Raw genomic sequence first — 20214 nt, forward strand, 5'->3', positions numbered from 1 at the left:
TTTTCACAATTGCACTGGCAACAAGATATGGTCATGCCAGTTTGGACACTGGAAACACCCGTTCAATGGGCAGTTGGGCTACGCTTTGTCTCTTACACATACTTAAGGGAAATCCACCAGTATCTTAAGCTTTAGGTTGATTAGTGCAAGTCACTAGCATGAGGAGTTCATTTTTTAATACCCTAACACTATATGACTTAGAAAGGTCTCACTCCCACCTCAATGGTAAAGTAACCCTTCAGGATTACTTCACTCATTCCAGTGGCACAATAAGAAAGTATGCAAAAAGAGCTGAGGGGCATGTAAATATCAAATTAAAACTTTTGCAAAATTTCATTCAATAAACTAAAAAACTTATTTATCACTTCATTCCCTATTGTTACTTCATTTAGTAATGTGCAGATATACAACAACGAAATGCTCATAAATGAGCAACAGCAAAAGTTAAGTCAAGAAAAGTTTTCAGCTAAATCATGATTTCATGTATTGAGGAGACCGATTATAAACACACAGCACATGTGCATGCAGTTAGAAGTAAAGAAGGCAGGATGAGAGCTTGGCCTCATGCATTATCAGGAAAACAGTACAAGCTCAGTCAAAAAACCTCTAGTATCTTCAAAGGGTGAGGCAGGGGAATTCAAACAATAGGGTGGTTTCCTATTATTTTTTATCACCTTAATCAAAAGATCATTACTCCTGGAGTATATAATTCACGCTTTAAGATTTTTAAATGACGAGACCTATTTTTTGCGATTAAATGAAAAGTGAAAAATTTCAAGCACGCAAAAACGTGACGGCTGAGCTAGCAGGTAGCTTTTGGCTTAAATAAGGATTACTAATACCCTATCAAACGAAGGAAACTTTCCGACCTCGGCAATTTTAATAGGTGATTATTAAGAGATGTTTCCCTGAGCTCTGTACCTCATGCATGTATTGGTAATCTCAGATGATGTAAAACTCCTGACTACTCGTATAGCATCTAGGTCCTTCTGACGTCATGTGGAGTGGCATCGAATGGGCACCAATCTGGTCTTTTTTAAATAAAGTAACAACGAATCGCAATAAATACCTTCCGTTGTCTTTGATGAAGGAAACTACCCTATTGACAAGATTCAGTGACGAGTCTTCAGTAGAAAAAGGCAATCCTTAGGTCAAAGCTAAATCTGGATTTACTCAGGCAATTTTATTGGCCAAGTTACCTTGCCCTACTGACTTCTAGCATAGTGGATTTCTTCGAGACTTTGGAAGACCATATTCTTGATAGTCATCAGCAATTGATTTCTACTAACTTTGGAAACTTAACTTTTTTCTCTTGATTCTTTCTCAGGTTCTTAAAATATTATTTTAAAATAAAGAAAATTGCCAGTGTAACTCCAAGGCTTGCCCTCAGGTGTGGGGAAAAGGTACTCCTGTGATGAGTTAGGTTTACATATTAGGATAAGGGATGATGGGAAAAATCTCCCATATGAACAAAGGAAGAGAACATGGGGCTGAGCCGATGATGGGAAGGATACACCTCCTAGTATGTTGGTTTCTTCAAACATACACATACTATTGACTTGTAAATGAAAAGTCGTGAAAAATGGTCACCGATTCTATATTTCACTTATCCACTATAATTCTGTCATCCTTCCCTTTGACTGATACACTTCAAGTAATAAATAATTTTTTAAATAAATTTAATCAAATGATTGGGTTGATGTCCTTGTGTAGGCTTTCGCGGTGTGGCGGAGATTCAGGGTGGAGGTTTTCGGGGTTAGCACCGCGTAGATTGGTCTCTGCAGACAACAGTTTCGCCGGCATTGCAGCGGGCTTCTTCAGGTCAATGAAGTGCCTGAAGAAGCCTGCTGCAATGCCGCCGAAACTGTTGTCTGCAGAGACCAATCTATGCGGTGCTAACCCCGAAAACCTCCACCCTGAATATTGGGTTGATGCTGCAAAAAAAATTATTTCTTACTTAAAGTGCGTCAGTAACACGGAAGGATGAGAGAATCATAGTCTAGCTCTATCACATGTATAGAAACGTGAGAACAGCATTTCTAAAGAATTCACCAGAAAAAGTGCAATGCCAAGGAAAATGGATTTCTAATAAATCTAAGCTGGCAAAACATGCAGCAATGGAGAAGGAAATTTGGTATTACCATTAGGTAGTATAGTGGAACCTTGGTTAAACGACATTCAGTTGTGTGACCCTCTCATTTGTATGACGTAAGTGGGTTAGCCCTGCTTATGTGGGCATACAGGTCAGACTGCCCTGGGCCACAGATAAAGGGCCGACAATTACGATTAGTAAAAGTTCAAATGCTATTTATTTTCGGGGCATGAAAGCCTCACAGCTTAACTCTACCCCGGGCCAAAAGTCGTCTGTGGGCAGCCCTGCTTATATGCATGCATTTCTATAGGAAGTCACTCTAAATTGTATTGTTATTGTAAAATTTAGACACAAAAAGGATAACCACAATAACCTCTTTTACACAGAAATCAATCTTAGTAGTACGACACTGCTGATCTTCGGACAGAAATATCAAGTGTCTCATGGATTAGGTTTACCGTGAATAGTCTCAAGTACCGATAAAAGCAAAGTCTCCTATTGAGGATTAATTTAAGGAGTCTAGACCCACCTTTGCATAGGGTGGGGCTTGGCTCCTTAAATAATCCTATCTTTTAAATTGAACAATTTGGGAAGAATAAAGGTATATAATTTCACGAGAAAAAGGAGAGTACAATTTTTCTTCATTACTGTCAAAGAAGTATGCAAAATAAGTTTCTTTTACTTCATTTGCAAAACAGTTTTGTTCAAGACTGAAAAATAGGTAATGTTGTTGAACACAGTAAACATTTGTTTGAATCCAGCTATTTAGTACAAAACCATGAGGATCTTCAAATGAACTAATATCATTACTCATTTCAGTTATCTTGAAATGAGTAATGATAATGGTAATAATAAAAATAATTCAATGGTAAATAGGCTTCCTTATGCAAGACTTCTTGTTTGTACAATGTTTTTCTTCTCTGGATCTGGGGTATCGTACATCCGATGAATGCACAGTACATTTAGCAATGACAAGGATGCTACACTTTTATAGAAAATATAACAATTAATAAAACCCAAGTATTTAAGGGAAAGCTGTTGAAAATTTTGAATTATATGTACGTCATGATACAAATGTTAAGGTAGCACCATTTTAAGCCTTGGCAGCCACATAGATCTAGGACATACAAATCAAACCTACACACAATACCAAGGATGTTGTGCTATCTAGTAGTACCAATGCCAAGGATATCGTGCTGTCTAGGAAATTATTTCAGACGAGGGTAAAGCTCCGCAGACCCTAGCATCTAAAAATTAAGGAAGGATGCCAAAGAAAATTTTAATGTAGTCCTCATTCTCATCAAAATATCTGCCTATAACCAATAGTTAACTCCCATGTAACCCGGCACCTACAAAATCAGCAAAAATTGCGAAGTAACAAGGTTTTTTTGCCCATATTTAAACGCAGGTGGATTGCAGGACCGTGGACGAAATGCACCGGATGCGGTGGTAAAAAAGGATCCCAAAGTCGAGAAGTACAGTGCATGAAGCGATCTGGCAATGGTGATAATGATGTAGTAACAGACGACGATAAATGCAAAGAAAAACCACCAAAGCGAAAGCAGTCCTGTGTCGGAGAAGAGCCATGCGAAAGAAAAAGATATGCTGAACCCCCGAAGTCGGATAAAAAACAAAACCCAATAGCTCAAGACCCAGTCTATCCTCCCCAACATAAACTCTCTGTTCCTATTATCGAGAAAAGTCCAAAATCACATTTTTCAGATGAGACGTACGAAGAACTGGGAGATCAAGTACGTGATGAAATTGACCTCAAGAACGCAGTGGAAATGCAGGAAGAAAATTCAAAGAATGAGGACGGAAGTAAAAGTCATGTGGAGACAAAAAGTAAAGATGATAACGCTTCAATAACACAAAAAAATAATTTGGTTAATTAATAAAAAAATTACAAACTACCACAACTTGTTTTAATTTAATCGGTAAAAAATTTATTCCTTTCACAGATGAACCGATAAGTACAGCCCTTTGGTACAAATGAAATCACAATGCAGAGGCAAAGGAACATTATTTTAGCAATTAAAAGCTTAATGTTGGAGCACAGGAGAGGAATGAACCAAGGATTGAATTTAGCACATTTTCCACCACATAATATCTCCGAACTGTAGATAAAAGATAGTTCCGTAACTGTCGAGCAACTCCCGTACCATAAATAATTTTAGTTGCTGAAATCATCAACCGCTTACTTCTTCAATTCCAGTCTATGGATGCATCACATCATCGTTTGCCAGATTTCTTAATTCCACCACTAACTAAAGGACCCTTTTGAGCAGCCTTTGCCTTCGCTGCTTCAAGAGCTTTCTGTTGCTCTTTCATCTTCTGCTTCATGGCCACATCTTCTTCATCAAGATCGTCTTTGGCCTTCTTCGGCTGCTTCAGCGGCTTCTTCTTACCTCCTTCTCGTCCAGACATTTCCTAAATTCACGATAATACATACTTCATACGTGGCCTTGCACCGGTTCATTTACTCTCAAAACTTAAAATATTATTAACTACAGACAACCAGATCGAGGAAAAATAAAAAGGGGAATACAGGCAAGTTATCTTAGATTTCCCACAAAATTAATCATCCTTCTACGACTACATACTGGTAGGAGCATGCTAACGACAATAACGTCTTCACATTAAAATGATTTCAAGCCATCATTTAAGCATGCATTAAAATAAAATCAATAAGATAAATACTCACTTCAAATAATTGAACACAATTAGATAACTGACAAATTAACAGGCCTCGTGAGACGAAGTCAACCTAAACTTCATAAAACCGTAAAATGAACTGCACAAATCATACTAAAGTCGGTCAAATGAGTCGGTCAGTATCGATGAGCATCGGTCACTGCCACCTATGGTTAGATTTGCAAGTTGGCGAATTATAAATGTGACGCGCGAAATTGCAAAGTGGAGGGAAGAGTGGTATCTAAAAATCTGTAACTATCCTAAAGATAAACGTATCTAAAGGAAAAATGGGTCCTCGATTAAACTTGATTGCAGCTGTGTGTGAAAACATGGGGATTGGCTTCAAAGGAGAATTGCCATGGAAACTTAAGTATGCGAATTTTCATTTTACATTTTTTGGTTATTTCTTTGAGAAACGATTGGACGAGCTTATATAATTAATATTTCATCTGTATATTTTTACCTTTCAATTCTCTCTCAATTGGCTGCATAAAAATGTTTTCACCATATTATGTGACCGAATAGTTGTAATATTTTAATCAACTTGACTCTGGGGAGTTAGTCTCTCCCGTGTGTTATTTAATGTGACAACTGCAACACTTGACATGATTGATTTTTATTAATTATGGGCAATATTGTGCCTTGTGGCCAAATTGTGCATCATTATGTTACAAGGAAATTATTTTCTCCAGTAATGTGATTATTTTGATCTAGGGTGTAGATTATCTTGCAAGGCAAGTGGCCTTTGACATGAGTGTCTTCGTAGTGAACACTGACTCTTGCATGACTTTGGTGGGTTGAAAAAATTACGACTTTAGTTAAAATGTTTTGCATCATCCTTATCACCAAGGGTAAACACTGACAGTCTTAGTTAAAGGTGTGAATATGGACCCCTGAAAGTTGACGGAAGGGATTAATAACCATTGTTGAGGAATTTGATAATTTTCCTTTCATTTCTTAAGGCCAATAAAGAACATTATTAAGTTTGTTTTTCAACGCTAGCGTAAGCTTATATGGGTTGACCCAGAGAATGCTGTCCTATCAGCATCTTTCCTGTGATGTTTGGTCATAAATTATGACATATTTCAAAGGAATTATATAGTTATCCTTTTCAATTCAAAGATCTTTCTGCTCTCTTTCTACCTGAAATGGAAAATTAAGCAGTTTTGAAAAAGGACATCATTCATGTAAAAAAAAAATGGGTGAGAGCCTAAAATATCAGCTTCTTCCATGTTAACTTCCGCGTTAACTGTTTTATTTAAAAAAATATGTGAAGGGAAATGAAACTTGGGAATAATACTCAATTTATGACTCATTATGGTCATTATGTACTGAATTAGTGGAGGAGGTGGTGGGTAGAAAAGAATTGATTCCCTAATACAGGCGTGGATCTAAGGGGGGGCTCTGGGCCACCCACCAAGCGTGTGCCTTCTGCCATTATGACTGTCACAAAATAATAATAATATGTCTTTATTTGGGCAAGGTTGATATTGAGAAGTCCCCTCTTCCACCTAACCCCTCGATAGCGTCAATGCAAACATTAAAAATGGTAAATAAACGTTTACAGTACAAAAGGTACAGTATACACTATTTGTGAAATATCAAAAAGATAAACAAGTATATGTGAACATTTTTTTGTAAAAAAGATTCCTGAATGTGGGAAAAAACCAATAAGGATAAGGGTGTAGTATCCTTCAGGAATCGGAATTAACAGAAAAAACCATCTTGTATGAGGGGGTTTAAAGTGAAGCTGGGTTGTTTTTTGGTTAAAATGAAGTTGTCGACATTGATGTCAATTAATGGTTAACACTGCTGATAAATAAACACTTTATCCGTTGGCATTGCTAATTCCGGCACTGCCGTAATGGCCTGTATGCACTTTTGCCCTTTGCTGTTACTGAGGGGTCATTGGGACAAGAAAAAATTGACCCCATGAACCAGGACCCAATGAAGGCTAAAAACAGAAGGAAAAATCATGCTGATTGATCAATTTATGAAATGAAAAAGAAACCATTAGATGCTCATCTTTGTTGTACCTTAATATTTCTGTGATTGATAACAGACCCAATTTTGTAGGAAAATGGCGTTTGCATCCTCTGGTCTCCACTTTCCCCTCTGCTGAAGTTTCATGATTTGTATTTTTAAATTTCATGGCACGCTCAACCTAATTACCCAAAAATTATTCCTAAACAGTTAAAAAGGATTTTTATCAATGTACCCGGAGGAATGGCATAATGACAAAACTTATAACCTGTTGATTTAAGTACAATTAAAAGCAACATAGTCAGAAACCTATACATAGATATCACTTTTTCCTTCCTGGGTAACAAAATGAGTTTGTTAATACCTGGTAACTAATTGATGCAACAAATGTGTCTATTCTGTTTAGTTCTTTAGTGGAACTTAAGAAAAAGTTAGATTAAAAAAAATACGAATTATAATTGTACAGCCAGTGACAGAATCATCATGACCAAGTTATTGCCATCAGAATAACAATAAACTGTTTTAGGTCATGCCTCAATCTCTTATTGCTTAATTTTCCAGCAACGGTGATGCTGGGAATAAGTCCTTATTTGCAAACCTAGAGGTCGTCCATTAATCATTACCTGAATGTGTTTTTTTCACCAAGCAGTTAACTAATTATAAGAGAGGGGTTAATAATCCTCAATTTACATGATTAATGGAGGTGTTATTATTTTTATTCTAATGATGATTCCTCTTTCTAAATATCAGGTCTGAAATGGCTTACTTTTCCAAGATGACCAAAGGTACAAAAGATCCAAACAAAAAGAATGCTGTGATAATGGGAAGGAAAACTTGGGAATCCATCCCCAAAAAATTTAGACCACTACCTGCACGTATTAATGTTGTGCTATCTACAAATGACATGTGAGTTTTTGAAGGTGATGCAGCTTATGTTTGTGTTGAATACATTATATCAATGCAGCTGACAAATGCATATATTTCTCTTATCAATTCCTGTGTTAATCCAGAGAAGTTGATGAAGGAGTGTTGCTGTGTTCCTCTCTTGAGGGAGCAATTGAACAACTTCAACAGCCACCGTTGAATTCCACAATTGAAACAGTATGGGTTATAGGTGGAAGCTCTTTGTATAAGGTAATTACATAAATATATTTTGAATTTGAAGAGTATGCTAAAAAGCACAAAATAAACGTGATATGCACTCTAACATTCCATGTAATTTACTTGGAATGTATTGCTTACAATTTAATTGCATTAAATTTATTTTTATACTTGCAGGCCAGTATGGATTTACCAGAATGCCACCGTCTTTACCTTACTCACATAAAGGCCATGTATGAATGTGATACATTTTTTCCTACTATCAGTCCATCATTCAAAGTAATCAAGTGAGTACTTTGAGTATAATATGGGCATGCTACAAGTACTAGATACAAATTCAGTTTTTCTTGGAAACTGCTGTAGGGAGGTATGTTTCATGCTGTTAGAAGTCTGCCTTGACCCCTGGTTGTTCTTCAGGACGTACCCACTAGGTTGTAATAGGGGTAGGGAAAGCTGCTACTGTAGATAACTCTTATTTGGGCCACTAGATATTAAGGGTAGCTACTTATTTGGTAGTAATCTCTGAAAACAGAAACCAATAGAGAAATGATCTTGAGCTTTTCCGGTTAATTTTAAAAAAGTCTGTTTAAATAGTATTGGTGGTATTTCCCTTATACTTGACGGTGGCTAGCAACAGTGGTGCATCCAGAGAGGGGCTAGGGGGTATCCAATTTATCCTAGATAAAATGATTATTTTGTTCGGATCTCCACTATTGGGAGCTTTCCCCCCGAGACCTGTCTGCCCCCTTGTCCTATCCTTGATCTGCCATTGGTTAGCTGTGCAATCAGAATTCGTTTGGTTTGAAAATATTCATTCAGATTATGATAAGAGCCCTCTTGGTACATCTTTGGACTGAAAATATTCAAAACATGACAAAGTCCTATCGTAACTTCTTGGAAGCGACTGATAGTAATGAAAGCTAAATGGAATAGCGAATATCATTGTCAAGCATTCAGTCCTACTTTCCCTTACTCTCCTCTCATTGATGATGACTTTTACCTATCTTTTAAGATGAGTTTTATTTTTAGAAAAATTTAGCCAATTTTTTAGTTTATAACTAACAGAAGAGATGTTTAGATATTTAAATGATAAATTTCTGTCGTTGTGTTGAAAGAAAGCATGGCAATAATTTCATAGAGTGGCATAAAATAATTATCTGTAATATTTTGCATGCTGGTGTCGGTTAATGTGATCTACACCTCCTGATATGCCCATGTGATTCTACTGATTTCCTGTAAAAATATAGTGGAATGTACCTAGTATTTTTTTTTTGCGTTATCTATCTACCCTGATTTTACCTACCCTGATCATCTTGTCCATAAAATCTTCCTTGAGTTCTGTCCTGTTACAGTAGAAGCTAATTTTAGTGAGCACGGTATATAGTGAGAATCTCATTAGAGTCAGTGATCGGCAGTGTGCTGCCAAATGGCCTATGATTAACACGTAAAAAAATATGGATATAGCTGGGCAAGAAGTCCCTGCCATGGTATACACTTGGTATGACCAGGTACATATCAGGCATGAGTCGATTCCAAATGTCGATTCTCGATTCCACCGATTCTCAGGCACGGAATTGGAATCGAGAATGGATCGCCTAAAGTCGATTCCGATTCCATCAATTCCAGGAAGATAAATGTTTTGAGCATAGACTATAAGCTTGGGGCATAAAGGCCGCCATACGCCTGAGTGGCTGTGGTGTCAGCCTTGCCCGCGCGGAGGATACACCCAGCACGCGGGTGCTGCCTTCGAACAGACCTAAGCGGTCTCGGAAAAATGAAAATGTTGGCAAGAGCGACAAACCGACGAACCCTGAAATGGCGCAAGTTCATGAGCAACTCTCAGAGAAAAAAAATGGGAAACCATGGGATCGGGAAGCAATGCATGCGTTTTTCGTTCTTTTAGTAACCGCTGGTCAGGGCAAATCAAATTATTGCGATTATGACCCACCATTGGAGATTTCATCTGGACGACCAATTTTAACGTATAATAGATGGAAATAGATATATTTTTTATTTTCAAATGATATTTGAAGTCTGATGATAGTTAAAAGGTGCAGAGAGTGAGTTTTCCGGTGAAAAAAAGTTTCTTATAAATATGCGCAGAGAGCAGGTTTTTTTAGTATAACTTTTTTCATGTACTAACACACGTATGTATCAATAATAAAAATTTTGGCACAATCACATTTGAATAGCCCAGTTTCATCAATACAACCCTTGAGAAAGTTGATAGGTACTTGCTTGTCATAAGCCACCGCGGCCTCCGGGCGGACTCGACAGATCGCATTCGGCCGCCACCGTGCACCCGCCAGGCTGCTCTGGTATGTATGGACGCAATGAACGCTACATAATTGTTAAGCCACTGTGTCTATTTGTGGTTATTTTATTCCATTCAATTTTTAAATTTTAATGACAGCAATGCTACAGATAAGTCAATACCTCACCTGTTAGAAGGAATAAGAATCGGGAATCGATTTGAAGGAACCGGAATCGAAAAAAAGTGGAATCGACTGATCCCTAGTACATATGTACATATTTCTCTTCAGAACGGTACTTAACTAGTTATCTTGAAAGTAATGAAGGGCACTCATTTTACTGGTGTCAACGAAAATAACTACTCAGAAAACAGTTGCAAGATGCCTATTAGACTGCCACGAAGGCCAGTGTAGCTCCGTGTGGGGAGGAGGCTCAGTCCACATGCCAGGGTTCCTGTCGTTGATTGCGGGCGATGTTGAGAGCTTGACCCTGGAAAGTTCGGCACCATGGCAGGCCGATCAATGCTGTACTGGGCTGAGATCTCACCACAAACTGATGTGTTTTTAGCAGTATTGATAATAGACTCTGTTAGAATGCTGTATCTGCCATGTCTATGTGATGAATAGTCTGAGCATCACCTTAGTATTGAAAACTTGTCTATGCTGTGGCATTGCTGCCTCCATGCTATATTGAGGAACTGTGATGCTTGCTAAATAATGTCACCTCTGGGACATTAATGTTGTTTTCCACTTCTCATTTCGTGAAGTGAAATTCCTTATCTTTGATCACTAATTCCTGCTCTATTAATCCACGGTGTTGCTAGAGTGGGGTTTCGACAGCGAAAAATACACGAAGACATTCAGGTGATCCACTCATTGAATATCGATAACCTTCTCTGGCATATTTTTTGTAACATTGCAGCATTATGTAGTTCTTCATTGTAAGTCCAAATGCATGTAGCTGAAGGTGGAGAGACACCTAGTCAATTAAAGACAGCAGAGAGCGATGGTGTAGGTAATGGGCGGAATCCTGCTGGGTTTGCTTGAGGTAGATGGGTCAAAAAATTGACAATAGGAAAACAATGTAGTTGCTGTTATTCCGCACCTTTCCCACACTATCAGTCTCTGCTGTTGCTTGATATATTTTTTGTCTTCTCTTTGTTCCCATCTACAAAAATATCCGTGGCTTTAAGCACTTGTATCCAAGAATATGAATCCATCTGTGGCTGCATCATGTGCAATTGCACAATTGCTAATTACTTTTCTTCATGAGATCTCTATGTCTATTGGTGATTTCATGCTTCCGCAGATGATCCCAGATCTATGGTCATCTACATCTACATAATACCCCGCAAGCTGCTTGAAAGGTGTGTGGTAGGGGGTGTTAGGACACCAGCCGTTTATGGCTAAAAAAAGATGAAGTCATGTTGCGACATAGTGTTGCACCCAGCCACAGATGCTTGATTTTTGGAAACAACGGCTGATTATTGCTTTGAGATATTTTATTTAAAACATGATACATGCGTGTGCAAGTTAGGGGAAATGCAGTCTTATTCCTCTGTGAAATATCATCAATAAAAAAGAGAAGAAGTGAGGTAAGGCAAATATGCAAATTAACACACTCAATGCTGAGAAAATTTATCATAACACACCGCCACGCGGAAAAAATATTTTGCAATAATATCAGATATTATGTCTTCCTTAATCGTATACAATCATACATAGTTCAAAATTATTAAAATTTGCACTATTAATAAAGAAAATATTAAATATTATAATAAAATTATAATAAATATATAATAATAAAAAGAAGGCAAAAAATCTGCTGTAAGCAAACGACTTGTATCCAGTCACAGGAGAAGACACACTGAGACGCTGGGCACAATTGCAGGGTCTAGTAGAAGACGCGGAGGCAGATGGCGGGCCGAGAAACCTAACGAGACCGATGCCTTGTATTCAAGGCATCCGCGTCCTAGGCTAGCGCGGGATGCCTTGAATTCAAGGCATCCGCATTGAGTGTGTTAAGGGGCTTCGTCCTTCACCTTCAGATATATGTAACGAGTACTTGATATAGCAAGAGATTTTCTGGGAATTATGATCACTAGTTAAACTGAGCTTCTATTGTATGTTGCTCTTTCATTTCAGTGACCCAGATGTTCCTCAAGAGATTCTGGAAGAGAATGGAGTCCAATACCACTATAAGGTATACGAAAAAGAGTTTTCATAGGAGAGTGTATAAATTGCACTTAATGCTAATTATATGTGAATGCACCATATCATGTAAAAACACTCAAGTGGAAGTACCTGTAATTTAATTTGGAAATGTTAATTTTAGAAATTTTTATGCCTGTTTGATGAGATAGGAGTATGAATTGTGAGTAATTGAGTAATTGTGTGCGAGGATATTTTGTCATAATCAGCTTTTTGTATGCATATTATTAAGTACCTGATTAAATGTGATCAGTTCACTTAAGTAGACTGAATTATTTAGAGTATTTTTCAGTGATTAGCATGTACTATGGGAAAGGTTTTCCTGCAAAGCCTGTGTTGCCACTATTAGTCAGTGATAAAACTGGTTTCATTTTGGATGGTATGTTATAGGGTAGTTTCCTTCATCAGAGAAAACGAAAGGCATTGATTGTGATTCATTACCCAACATTAGTGTATTCATAATATAAAAATTATTTGGTTTTAGAAATCCCAGTTTAGACGAATGTCTATGGCCAATTTTAACCTCCCTTGAAAAAGGCCAGACTGGCGCCCATGCGATGTCACTCCATGTGACGTCACAGGGATCTAGTTGCTATATAAGTAGTCTGGAGTTTTACATCATCTGAGATTACTAATGCATGTATGAGGCACAGAGCTGAGGGAAACATTTCTTAATATTTAATCACCTATTAAAATTCCTTAGGAAGGCTAAAGTTTCATTCGTTTGATAGAGTATTAATAATCCTTATTTAAGCAAAGCGCTAACTGCTAGCAGGGTACTCTTATACCTGCTAGCAGCCTGCATCGTAGCGGGGCTCATACCCTCGCACCAAGGTGGCCTCACACGACATTAGCAGGAACCAGAATGATGTCACACGGGCTTTTCCCAGCATTCATTTGTAGCCATTACATTTTTGCACGCTTGAAAAGTTTCACTTTTCATTTAATCGTAAAAAATAGATCATTCAAAATAAATCAACCGTTTAAAAATCTAAAAGCGTGAAATACGTACTCCAGGAGTAATAATCTTTTGATTTAGGCAATAAAAAATAATAGGAAACCGCCCTATTCTTGATGGTGCATGAGATAATCCAAAATTAATGCCATTGAAACATTCCATTAGACCATCTCTGACCAAAATTCCCCACATTTTTCCTCTGCCCTCTTCTTTTCTTCCATTGCACCACTTGTGCTCTGGACTCGGTACAGCAATTCAATATTATTCCACCTCTAAGGGTTCGAATTGCCCTTGTCAAAATTCAACTTAACCCTTTCGCGCCGGATCTTCGTTGAAGGAAATTCTTCCTCAATATGAGTCTCTTGAAAGTTTTCTTTACTCCTCTGTACGAAGCCTTTCCGCGTCGACTAAATGCAGTGGGTCCCTCCCGAAACATTTTTGGACTCAACTCAGTGGGGCCCCGATCCTTTTCCCCGGCCTCTGTCCCAGACCCTAGAGGGATTAAAAGCCGTTTCCTAGCACGAGTCCGCAGTCAACTAGCTAAAATATTAACGCAGAATATATGCAAATACTTGTTGTTCGTATTGAATTTTTTAAATTCAAAATGAATTTCGTGTTTTTTTCTGAGCACGCAGAAATTTTAAACGAAGTTCTAACGTTTATATAGACGGATTTAGTATGTTTACTAGTTGTTCTAAAACTCTGTTGATATTAACGTTAGAATTTCGTTTGAAATTTCCATGTGGTCAGCAAAAAAAGATGAATTCATTTCTAGCATTGGATTTCAAAAGTAAGCAACAAATATTTTTTTTGGAAAACACACTGCAAATAACAGTAGTTTACCGCATGGAGAGGATAGGAAAGGGTCGACCTGAGCGGCCGAAGAAGGGACTGGGCTCGCGCTAAGGCGGATCACAAGGGGCGACCACGTCCGTGGGTCTATTGTGTCCGCCACGGTCACTTTTTTCGACCTGTGCCGCACAGGCGCGGCATTCGTTGGTTATGGTAGGAAAATTCACGACGCACAGGTGTGGCATTCGTAGTTGAGGGAAAAAAATCCTCGCCGCACAGGTGCGGAATTCGGTGCGAAAGGGTTGAGAACAACGAGCCAACAGAGATGAAACCAATTTTCTTGCAGACACATAGTGGCACCACCAACTTTGTCGAATAATTTTTCCCTATACCGTACGTGTATACATATGTTGACTTGGAATATTTTCCAGCATTGAAGGTACATTTCTTCCTAAAATCTTGGGAAATAGGCCTAAAATGTGCACAGCAAATTAAAGGAAAACTGCTAGAGTTTCCTCTTTTACCCAAAGTTCTTCCTTGCTTCTTTCTTCCATGAAAGGAAATAAATAGAGACTTAGCAAGGAAAGTGAAGCTCCATTTTTTTCAGATTATTTTAGAAAGATATTCAGTATTTGAAACACAATTGAGGAAGGAAGGAGTAGGGATAAGATTGACTTCTTGGATTCTGTACAAACCTGCCCATATTGGTATCTTATTTTAGAGTTCAATCGAATTATCTAATTTTACTTAAAGAATTGCAAAACTTTATAGTGTGACCTTGCAACTCGTGTCTCAGTTTGATTCCCTACCCAGGGTAATTTCTTCTCGTGGCAACTTATGTATTTTTATATATACGTAGTACCTATTTGACTTAGGAAATAATTTTGGCCTAGTTGAACTCTCTTTATATCTGTCATCACCAGTAAGTCTACCATTCCTAAGCTAGTGTAATGGTGTATTGTGTTGTGTACAGAATGATATCAATTTTTTTAATATCACAATTTGTTGCACCTCATTCCTGTCAGCTAAGTCATTGGTGTTCTCATGCACATGTTTTGCACCGTTATAAGTATATTCCAATTTAACTGAAAAGTGTTTCATAGATTAATAAATGGCACTATTCTACATATCACTCTGCCTTATAAAAGGTGAATTCCCTATGAACAACCCAGCAAAGCATTGGTTTGTGTACACTTGTCCATGCAAGCACTGATCTTTGTGTATGAAAATGATTCTTCTTTGCCGAGGAAATTTCCTCATATTCTGCCTTCTGTATTTACTTAGCCAAAGTTGACACAAATCCTTGCAAATAAAGGATTAACATGACAAAGGGAGCAGTAATCTCTTTAGTTTCACTCACCAATGTCTGGTCAAACATGTGGATCCAAAGTTGACTTTCTTTTTACAACTAGCCCATTCGAATCAGGGAAGGCCACAATAATGGTAGGATTACATAAAAACAAATTGCAAGTGCATATTTTTTTTAAAGTGGGTGATGATAATACCTAATCAAAAAGCTTCATCCATACCGTGCATTGTGTGCACTTGAGGCCTAGATTTGGCAGAGATTGTACATCGCATACATTCAGGTATTGGTTGCTTCCATTTTAAGTCCTGCTGTAGGGGCTAAACATTCATCGGATAGTTTGCTAATCATTTCCTCAGCCAATCCCCTTCTTCTTCCCACCCTCTCCCTCCTACTTGGAATCATCCTTTCTGTCCCCACTTGTCTCCTTCCCGAGGAAGACTGAGAAATAGTAAAAAATTTGAAACTACACGTGTGAGCGTTTAAATGCCAAGAGAGGTCACAAAAACGAAGGCACAAATATAATAAAGGGTTTATAAACATTTGAGTGCACATCCTGAAGTAGATTACACTTTTCCACGAGGAAAAAGAATAATGCTGACGTGCAGAAAGTAATTGCAATGGGAAATTTTTTTTAATGGGATCATAGAAATTCCCATTAAGTTAAGGAACCAGTACATCAGGTCTGCTTTGCGGCTCAGAAAGGCAAAGGTCCAAGGTTGAATTCCTGGTGCAGGGTAATTGTTGTCTTGGTAATTAATGCAAATTTCATAAATGTTCATACATAGGTTGGAAAATGTCATGTACATAAATTTGCTGTCATTTTTAACGCATTCATCATATTACAAGTTTAAAGTTTAACAAAGTGAAGATATTTTCCTATATATACCATTAAAATTGGTTTATGCCAATGCTCGGTCACTTCAGCTTGACTTTAACCTGGTGGTTGAATTTAACAAATCACTACTCACCCAGAATCTTGACTACCATACGTAATCTTTTCTATTGTGGCTTTCATTCACTGTATGCCGTTCACATTCTGTTGTGACTGCAATTCGCCTCAAGTCTACTAATGTGGCTAGCGGTGAGTGGAAAATGCCTGATTTGTGTTTATTCACACAGCTTATAGCATTTAGAAATTACGGAGTTATGCCTGCTAGATTTCTTGGAAGAAGCTTGATCCACTCAACTCTTTCATGAATACACGACATAAAAACTCAGGAGTAAATTAGAAATGCATTACATACCTTGCACAATTTCATGTAGTTTTTGCTGCTTTATTTTACTTTTAAACTTGAGTGATCACCATCTCACACTCCCACACCTGCATATTCCTCTGCTCTTGCTGCCGTCATGATCCATCGACTCAGTGTTTGATTTCAAAACAGTGTGATGTTGCTTTTCTATTCAGCATTTAAATTTCCACAGGCATGAGCTTTCATCGTATGTGAAATCCAGATACGTCTTGCCACTTCCCTATTTGTACGGGATCAATTTTTATCTGATAAAATTATTGTAATCTGAGATGGACATGGCTGGAATTGATTGATATCTTAATATCTTACATGAATTAATAGTAATCATAATTTAATTACATATCAAATTACTGAAGGTTACAGTTGACAATTTTGACATCAATTCAATACATTGTGCTTAAAAGTAAGAAAATCCAAACCACTCTAATCCTAGGTTTTAAAAATCTTTCTCTATCTTTTCTAGTCACTTCTATTAAAGAATTGATTGTGTCATCGGGCAAAGTAATTAGTACTTCGAAGACTCGTCTCTCACACTTAAGTGTTTATCACATCACCCATGACTTGGATGTCGGGAAGTCTGAATGGAACTACATACTTCACTTCATGTTCTAGTCTCGTCCCTGTTTCTTCAAAAGAAACACTGTCCTGTCGGCACTCTGGGCAAACGGTGTTACGCAGGTCAAACTAACTACTCTCTCTCTCTCACGTCCATTCAGTCATGCAAGTTGAACTTCCAGACTACCTGCACTTATAAATGCTGTATCGTAAAAAAATATGCCTTCTCAGGTGTTTCACTTAAGATCAATTTTTTCACTCATCTTGGATTGGTGACACCTGGTTTACATGGTCATATTCGGTGCCTTTTGGTGCTTCCCTCATGTTGTTGTTGACTGATGCCATGTTTCGGCGAACGTCATCGAGGGCCTCTGCCAGTCCAGCTTTCACCAGGTTGAACTCGGTTGACACTAGTGAAAGGCGCCCGAGCAAGAAGTTCAAGTTTCCTTCTACCTCGCCTACCTTTTCACCGATCTGCCCCACCCTGCCCTCCACACTTCCCATTGACTTCAGACTTCCGTTCACATAGTTTTCAGTCTGGACCTGTTGGCACAAAATGTAAATGGTGTATTATTTTACATGCAGTAATCTGGTAAATAGCACATATAAATTGTCAATATGTATGTACTATAAAATCCATAGGTACGTTATGTTCTCATTCTCTGAAACCATTTGAATGTTTCTGATGAACGGAGTTCATGTTATGAATTCAAAAGAGAACTAGAGGGAAAAAATCCTTAAGGATTAAATTCAACCAATTCAGGTGTGATATAGTGGAAGTTCAAGGTATTAAAATGAAATGTAGTTTCACTTTTCCACAATATATTTATGTGAACGATGCATTTCTTCTCACGGCGCCATCATCTGGTACGAGACATCACAATGCATGAGAACATCAAATTTATTCATCTAATGTAGAGGTGGGGAGGATTTTACATGTTTGAGGGAGGGTAACAGAGGTGCAGTGGGGAGACGGTTATAAAACAGACAACCAAGCAGTGGTGGATCTATGGTGGGACTAAGTGGGCTAAACCCCCCCCCCCCCATTGGGTCGAAACACACACTGCAATCCAGCCAGCGAGAGTTGCCCAATGACAGTTCAAAAGGAGGGGCGGAGAACCCAGTACCTGTACGGTTTGTAGCCAATGGCTGTCCCCCAAATGAACCTCACTCCCTTGCCTAATCATGCAACGTTTTCACATGCATATGAATCCCTGAAACAAGCCTGAGCCACCAAAATAAGCCCTTTCTTCGAATCACCTAAACAAAGGATTTTTCCTTTGGGTCCTTCATGCTTGTCGTCCCTTCTGGCTCCTCTCTTAAGGGAAGCCTTTTATTTACATGTGAGGTAGGCTTTCCGTTTCTTACTTAGCAACCAAGCCCCCTACCCCTTCTGCCTGTTATTGGACTACTCTCGGCTGCTGGACTGTAGATAAAATCATAATTTTTGGAGCATACCATTGTACAGAAGTATTGAGTTATATTTTCAGATACTTTTACCTACTTTAACTTATTTATTTATTTACATAATGTAGTCTAAACACAGCACGAGGCCAATTACAGAGGACTCACAATGAAAATGAAACCAATTAGCTAATATTGAGCAAAACAAAACCAGCAATGAAAAAAATAATATTCAACAGAGCCTATTTACAACTAAATTACAAAGAATGCCACTGCAACCAAGATCTGCCACTGCAACCAAGGAGATATGGAAAAACCAGAGGAAAGAGGAGGGCTCTAGTCATAGATGTAGAGAAACGACGGAGGAAAAAACCAGAGGAATGGGATGGCCAAGTGGGGGAGAAGAATAGAATGGGTGGGGGAAAATAAAGGCATGTAAGTCATTAGGAATGGAGAGGTGGGAATAGGTAGCGAGACAAGGATAGAATTGGCAGGAGTTCAGGGGAAGGGATTGCAGGTGGAAAATATTAAGATTTCTACGAAATAATATGTAACTTTGAGTGTTAGTGGACAATGCTGGTTTTTTCAATCCGTGTTTGAAGTTTTGAATGTACAAGTAGTGCCATCTTTTATCAACTTAAGGTCAAAAGGCTACTATGTGCGGCCGCAAGGGCGGATTCAGAATTTTTTTCTCGGGTGGGGCACAAGGGCCTGATAGGAAAATGGTCTTTTCGTGTTGGAGATTAAAAACAACATAAAACAATTACTATGACAAATAGTCTCTTTGTTTTAATGTGAAAGTTATTAATATGAAATTAAATGATCAAGGCTCCGTAACCCCATGTATGTCCGTGGTTAAGGGTTTGTTTAATTATGTACTTTGTGTTATTACTGATGAGTGATGACTTGCTAGAAGCTAAAAGATAGCTCATTATTCAAAAAAATCTTTGTTCATAGTTAGTACTGTATTCCTCAACAGTACTTTTCTTGACTCTTTCATTCACAATAATTATACCTGGGCCACTTTGGAAGAAAGAGCTAAATTGGCCAATATACTGGGGATGGGGTGAGATCAGTTTTGAAAATTGGAATGTAAGGCTTAAGGGATTCATATCATCTTATCATTTTCGAGAGGCCTCCTTCATACTCTCTCAGGAAATGATCATAAGTTGTAGAAAATCGAGTTGAAACAGCACTACATAATAATTAAAAGAACTTCACTAAGTTTCATTGCTGAAAAGTTAGATTTTTGGAGTTCATTATAATTTGTAATAGTAACTCTGATTTTGAACTCCAAAGAGCAATATTTACCAAGAGTCACTGCATATATAATGTCATGTAACAAGATATGTAATGTTGAAGTAATATTAAATTATGTATTAAATTTCATCCATGTAGAATATTTCTTTATGTTCAAAAAATTTTAGTGCAAGATTACAGAAGATGACTTCTTTATAGAAGTTTTGTGAAGAGAAGTAGATTCCTGTATGCTGCATTGAAAGAGAGTAAAAATGATGCTTCCTGTTTCATTCCATCGATTAGTGACGATGTAACTTGAATGGCATATATGTACTGTATTATTGAATGAAATTGCAGTAAAAGTTAACATG

At 37.9% G+C, this 20214-nt stretch overlaps 4 protein-coding genes across 5 annotated transcripts in view; 2 read left to right on the forward strand and 2 right to left on the reverse strand.

The window, feature by feature from the left end:
* LOC124160382 (A disintegrin and metalloproteinase with thrombospondin motifs 12-like) overlaps window positions 1–4005 on the forward strand; it is a 32701-nt gene extending 28696 nt beyond the window's left edge. Inside the window, exon 19 of the mRNA XM_046536216.1 lies at window positions 3501–4005. Coding sequence (XP_046392172.1) covers window positions 3501–3987 — 487 coding nt within the window. The 3' untranslated portion in view covers window positions 3988–4005. The remainder of the gene's footprint in view (window positions 1–3500) is intronic.
* Window positions 4006–4012: 7 nt separating this feature from the next.
* LOC124160385 (translation machinery-associated protein 7 homolog) lies at window positions 4013–4522 on the reverse strand. The gene has a single exon (XM_046536221.1). The coding sequence runs from the start codon at window positions 4517–4519 to the stop codon at window positions 4325–4327; it is 195 nt and encodes a 64-aa protein (XP_046392177.1). The 5' UTR covers window positions 4520–4522; the 3' UTR covers window positions 4013–4324.
* Window positions 4523–4796: 274 nt separating this feature from the next.
* On the forward strand, window positions 4797–20210 carry LOC124160384 (dihydrofolate reductase). 2 transcript variants are annotated; one of them, XM_046536219.1, is made up of 6 exons: window positions 4797–5156; window positions 7520–7675; window positions 7780–7903; window positions 8048–8157; window positions 12268–12325; window positions 20032–20210. In XM_046536219.1, the coding sequence occupies exons 1-6, from the start codon at window positions 5074–5076 to the stop codon at window positions 20071–20073; spliced, it is 573 nt and encodes a 190-aa protein (XP_046392175.1). In that variant the 5' UTR covers window positions 4797–5073; the 3' UTR covers window positions 20074–20210. The 2 variants fall into 2 exon arrangements, with proteins under 2 accessions (XP_046392175.1, XP_046392176.1); XM_046536220.1 differs by lacking the exon at window positions 20032–20210 and having other exon boundaries at window positions 12268–12595.
* LOC124160383 overlaps window positions 16960–20214 on the reverse strand; it is a 71229-nt gene continuing 67974 nt past the window's right edge. The window contains exon 7 of the mRNA XM_046536217.1: window positions 16960–17743. Within this exon, the coding sequence (XP_046392173.1) occupies window positions 17456–17743 (288 nt within the window). The 3' untranslated portion in view covers window positions 16960–17455. The remainder of the gene's footprint in view (window positions 17744–20214) is intronic.

Source organism: Ischnura elegans, chromosome 6, assembly GCF_921293095.1.
Source record: "Ischnura elegans chromosome 6, ioIscEleg1.1, whole genome shotgun sequence".
Classification (NCBI taxonomy): domain Eukaryota; kingdom Metazoa; phylum Arthropoda; class Insecta; order Odonata; family Coenagrionidae; genus Ischnura; species Ischnura elegans.

Coding starts and splice junctions, on each gene's coding strand:
- LOC124160385 (XM_046536221.1), bottom strand. CDS start 4,519: ATGTCTGGACGAGAAGGAGGTAAGAAGAAGCCGCTGAAGCAGCCGAAG.
- LOC124160384 (XM_046536219.1), top strand. CDS start 5,074: ATGGGTCCTCGATTAAACTTGATTGCAGCTGTGTGTGAAAACATGGGG. Junction 7,676..7,779: donor GTGCTATCTACAAATGACAT/GTGAGTTTTTGA, acceptor GTGTTAATCCAG/AGAAGTTGATGAAGGAGTGT. Junction 7,904..8,047: donor GTGGAAGCTCTTTGTATAAG/GTAATTACATAA, acceptor TTATACTTGCAG/GCCAGTATGGATTTACCAGA.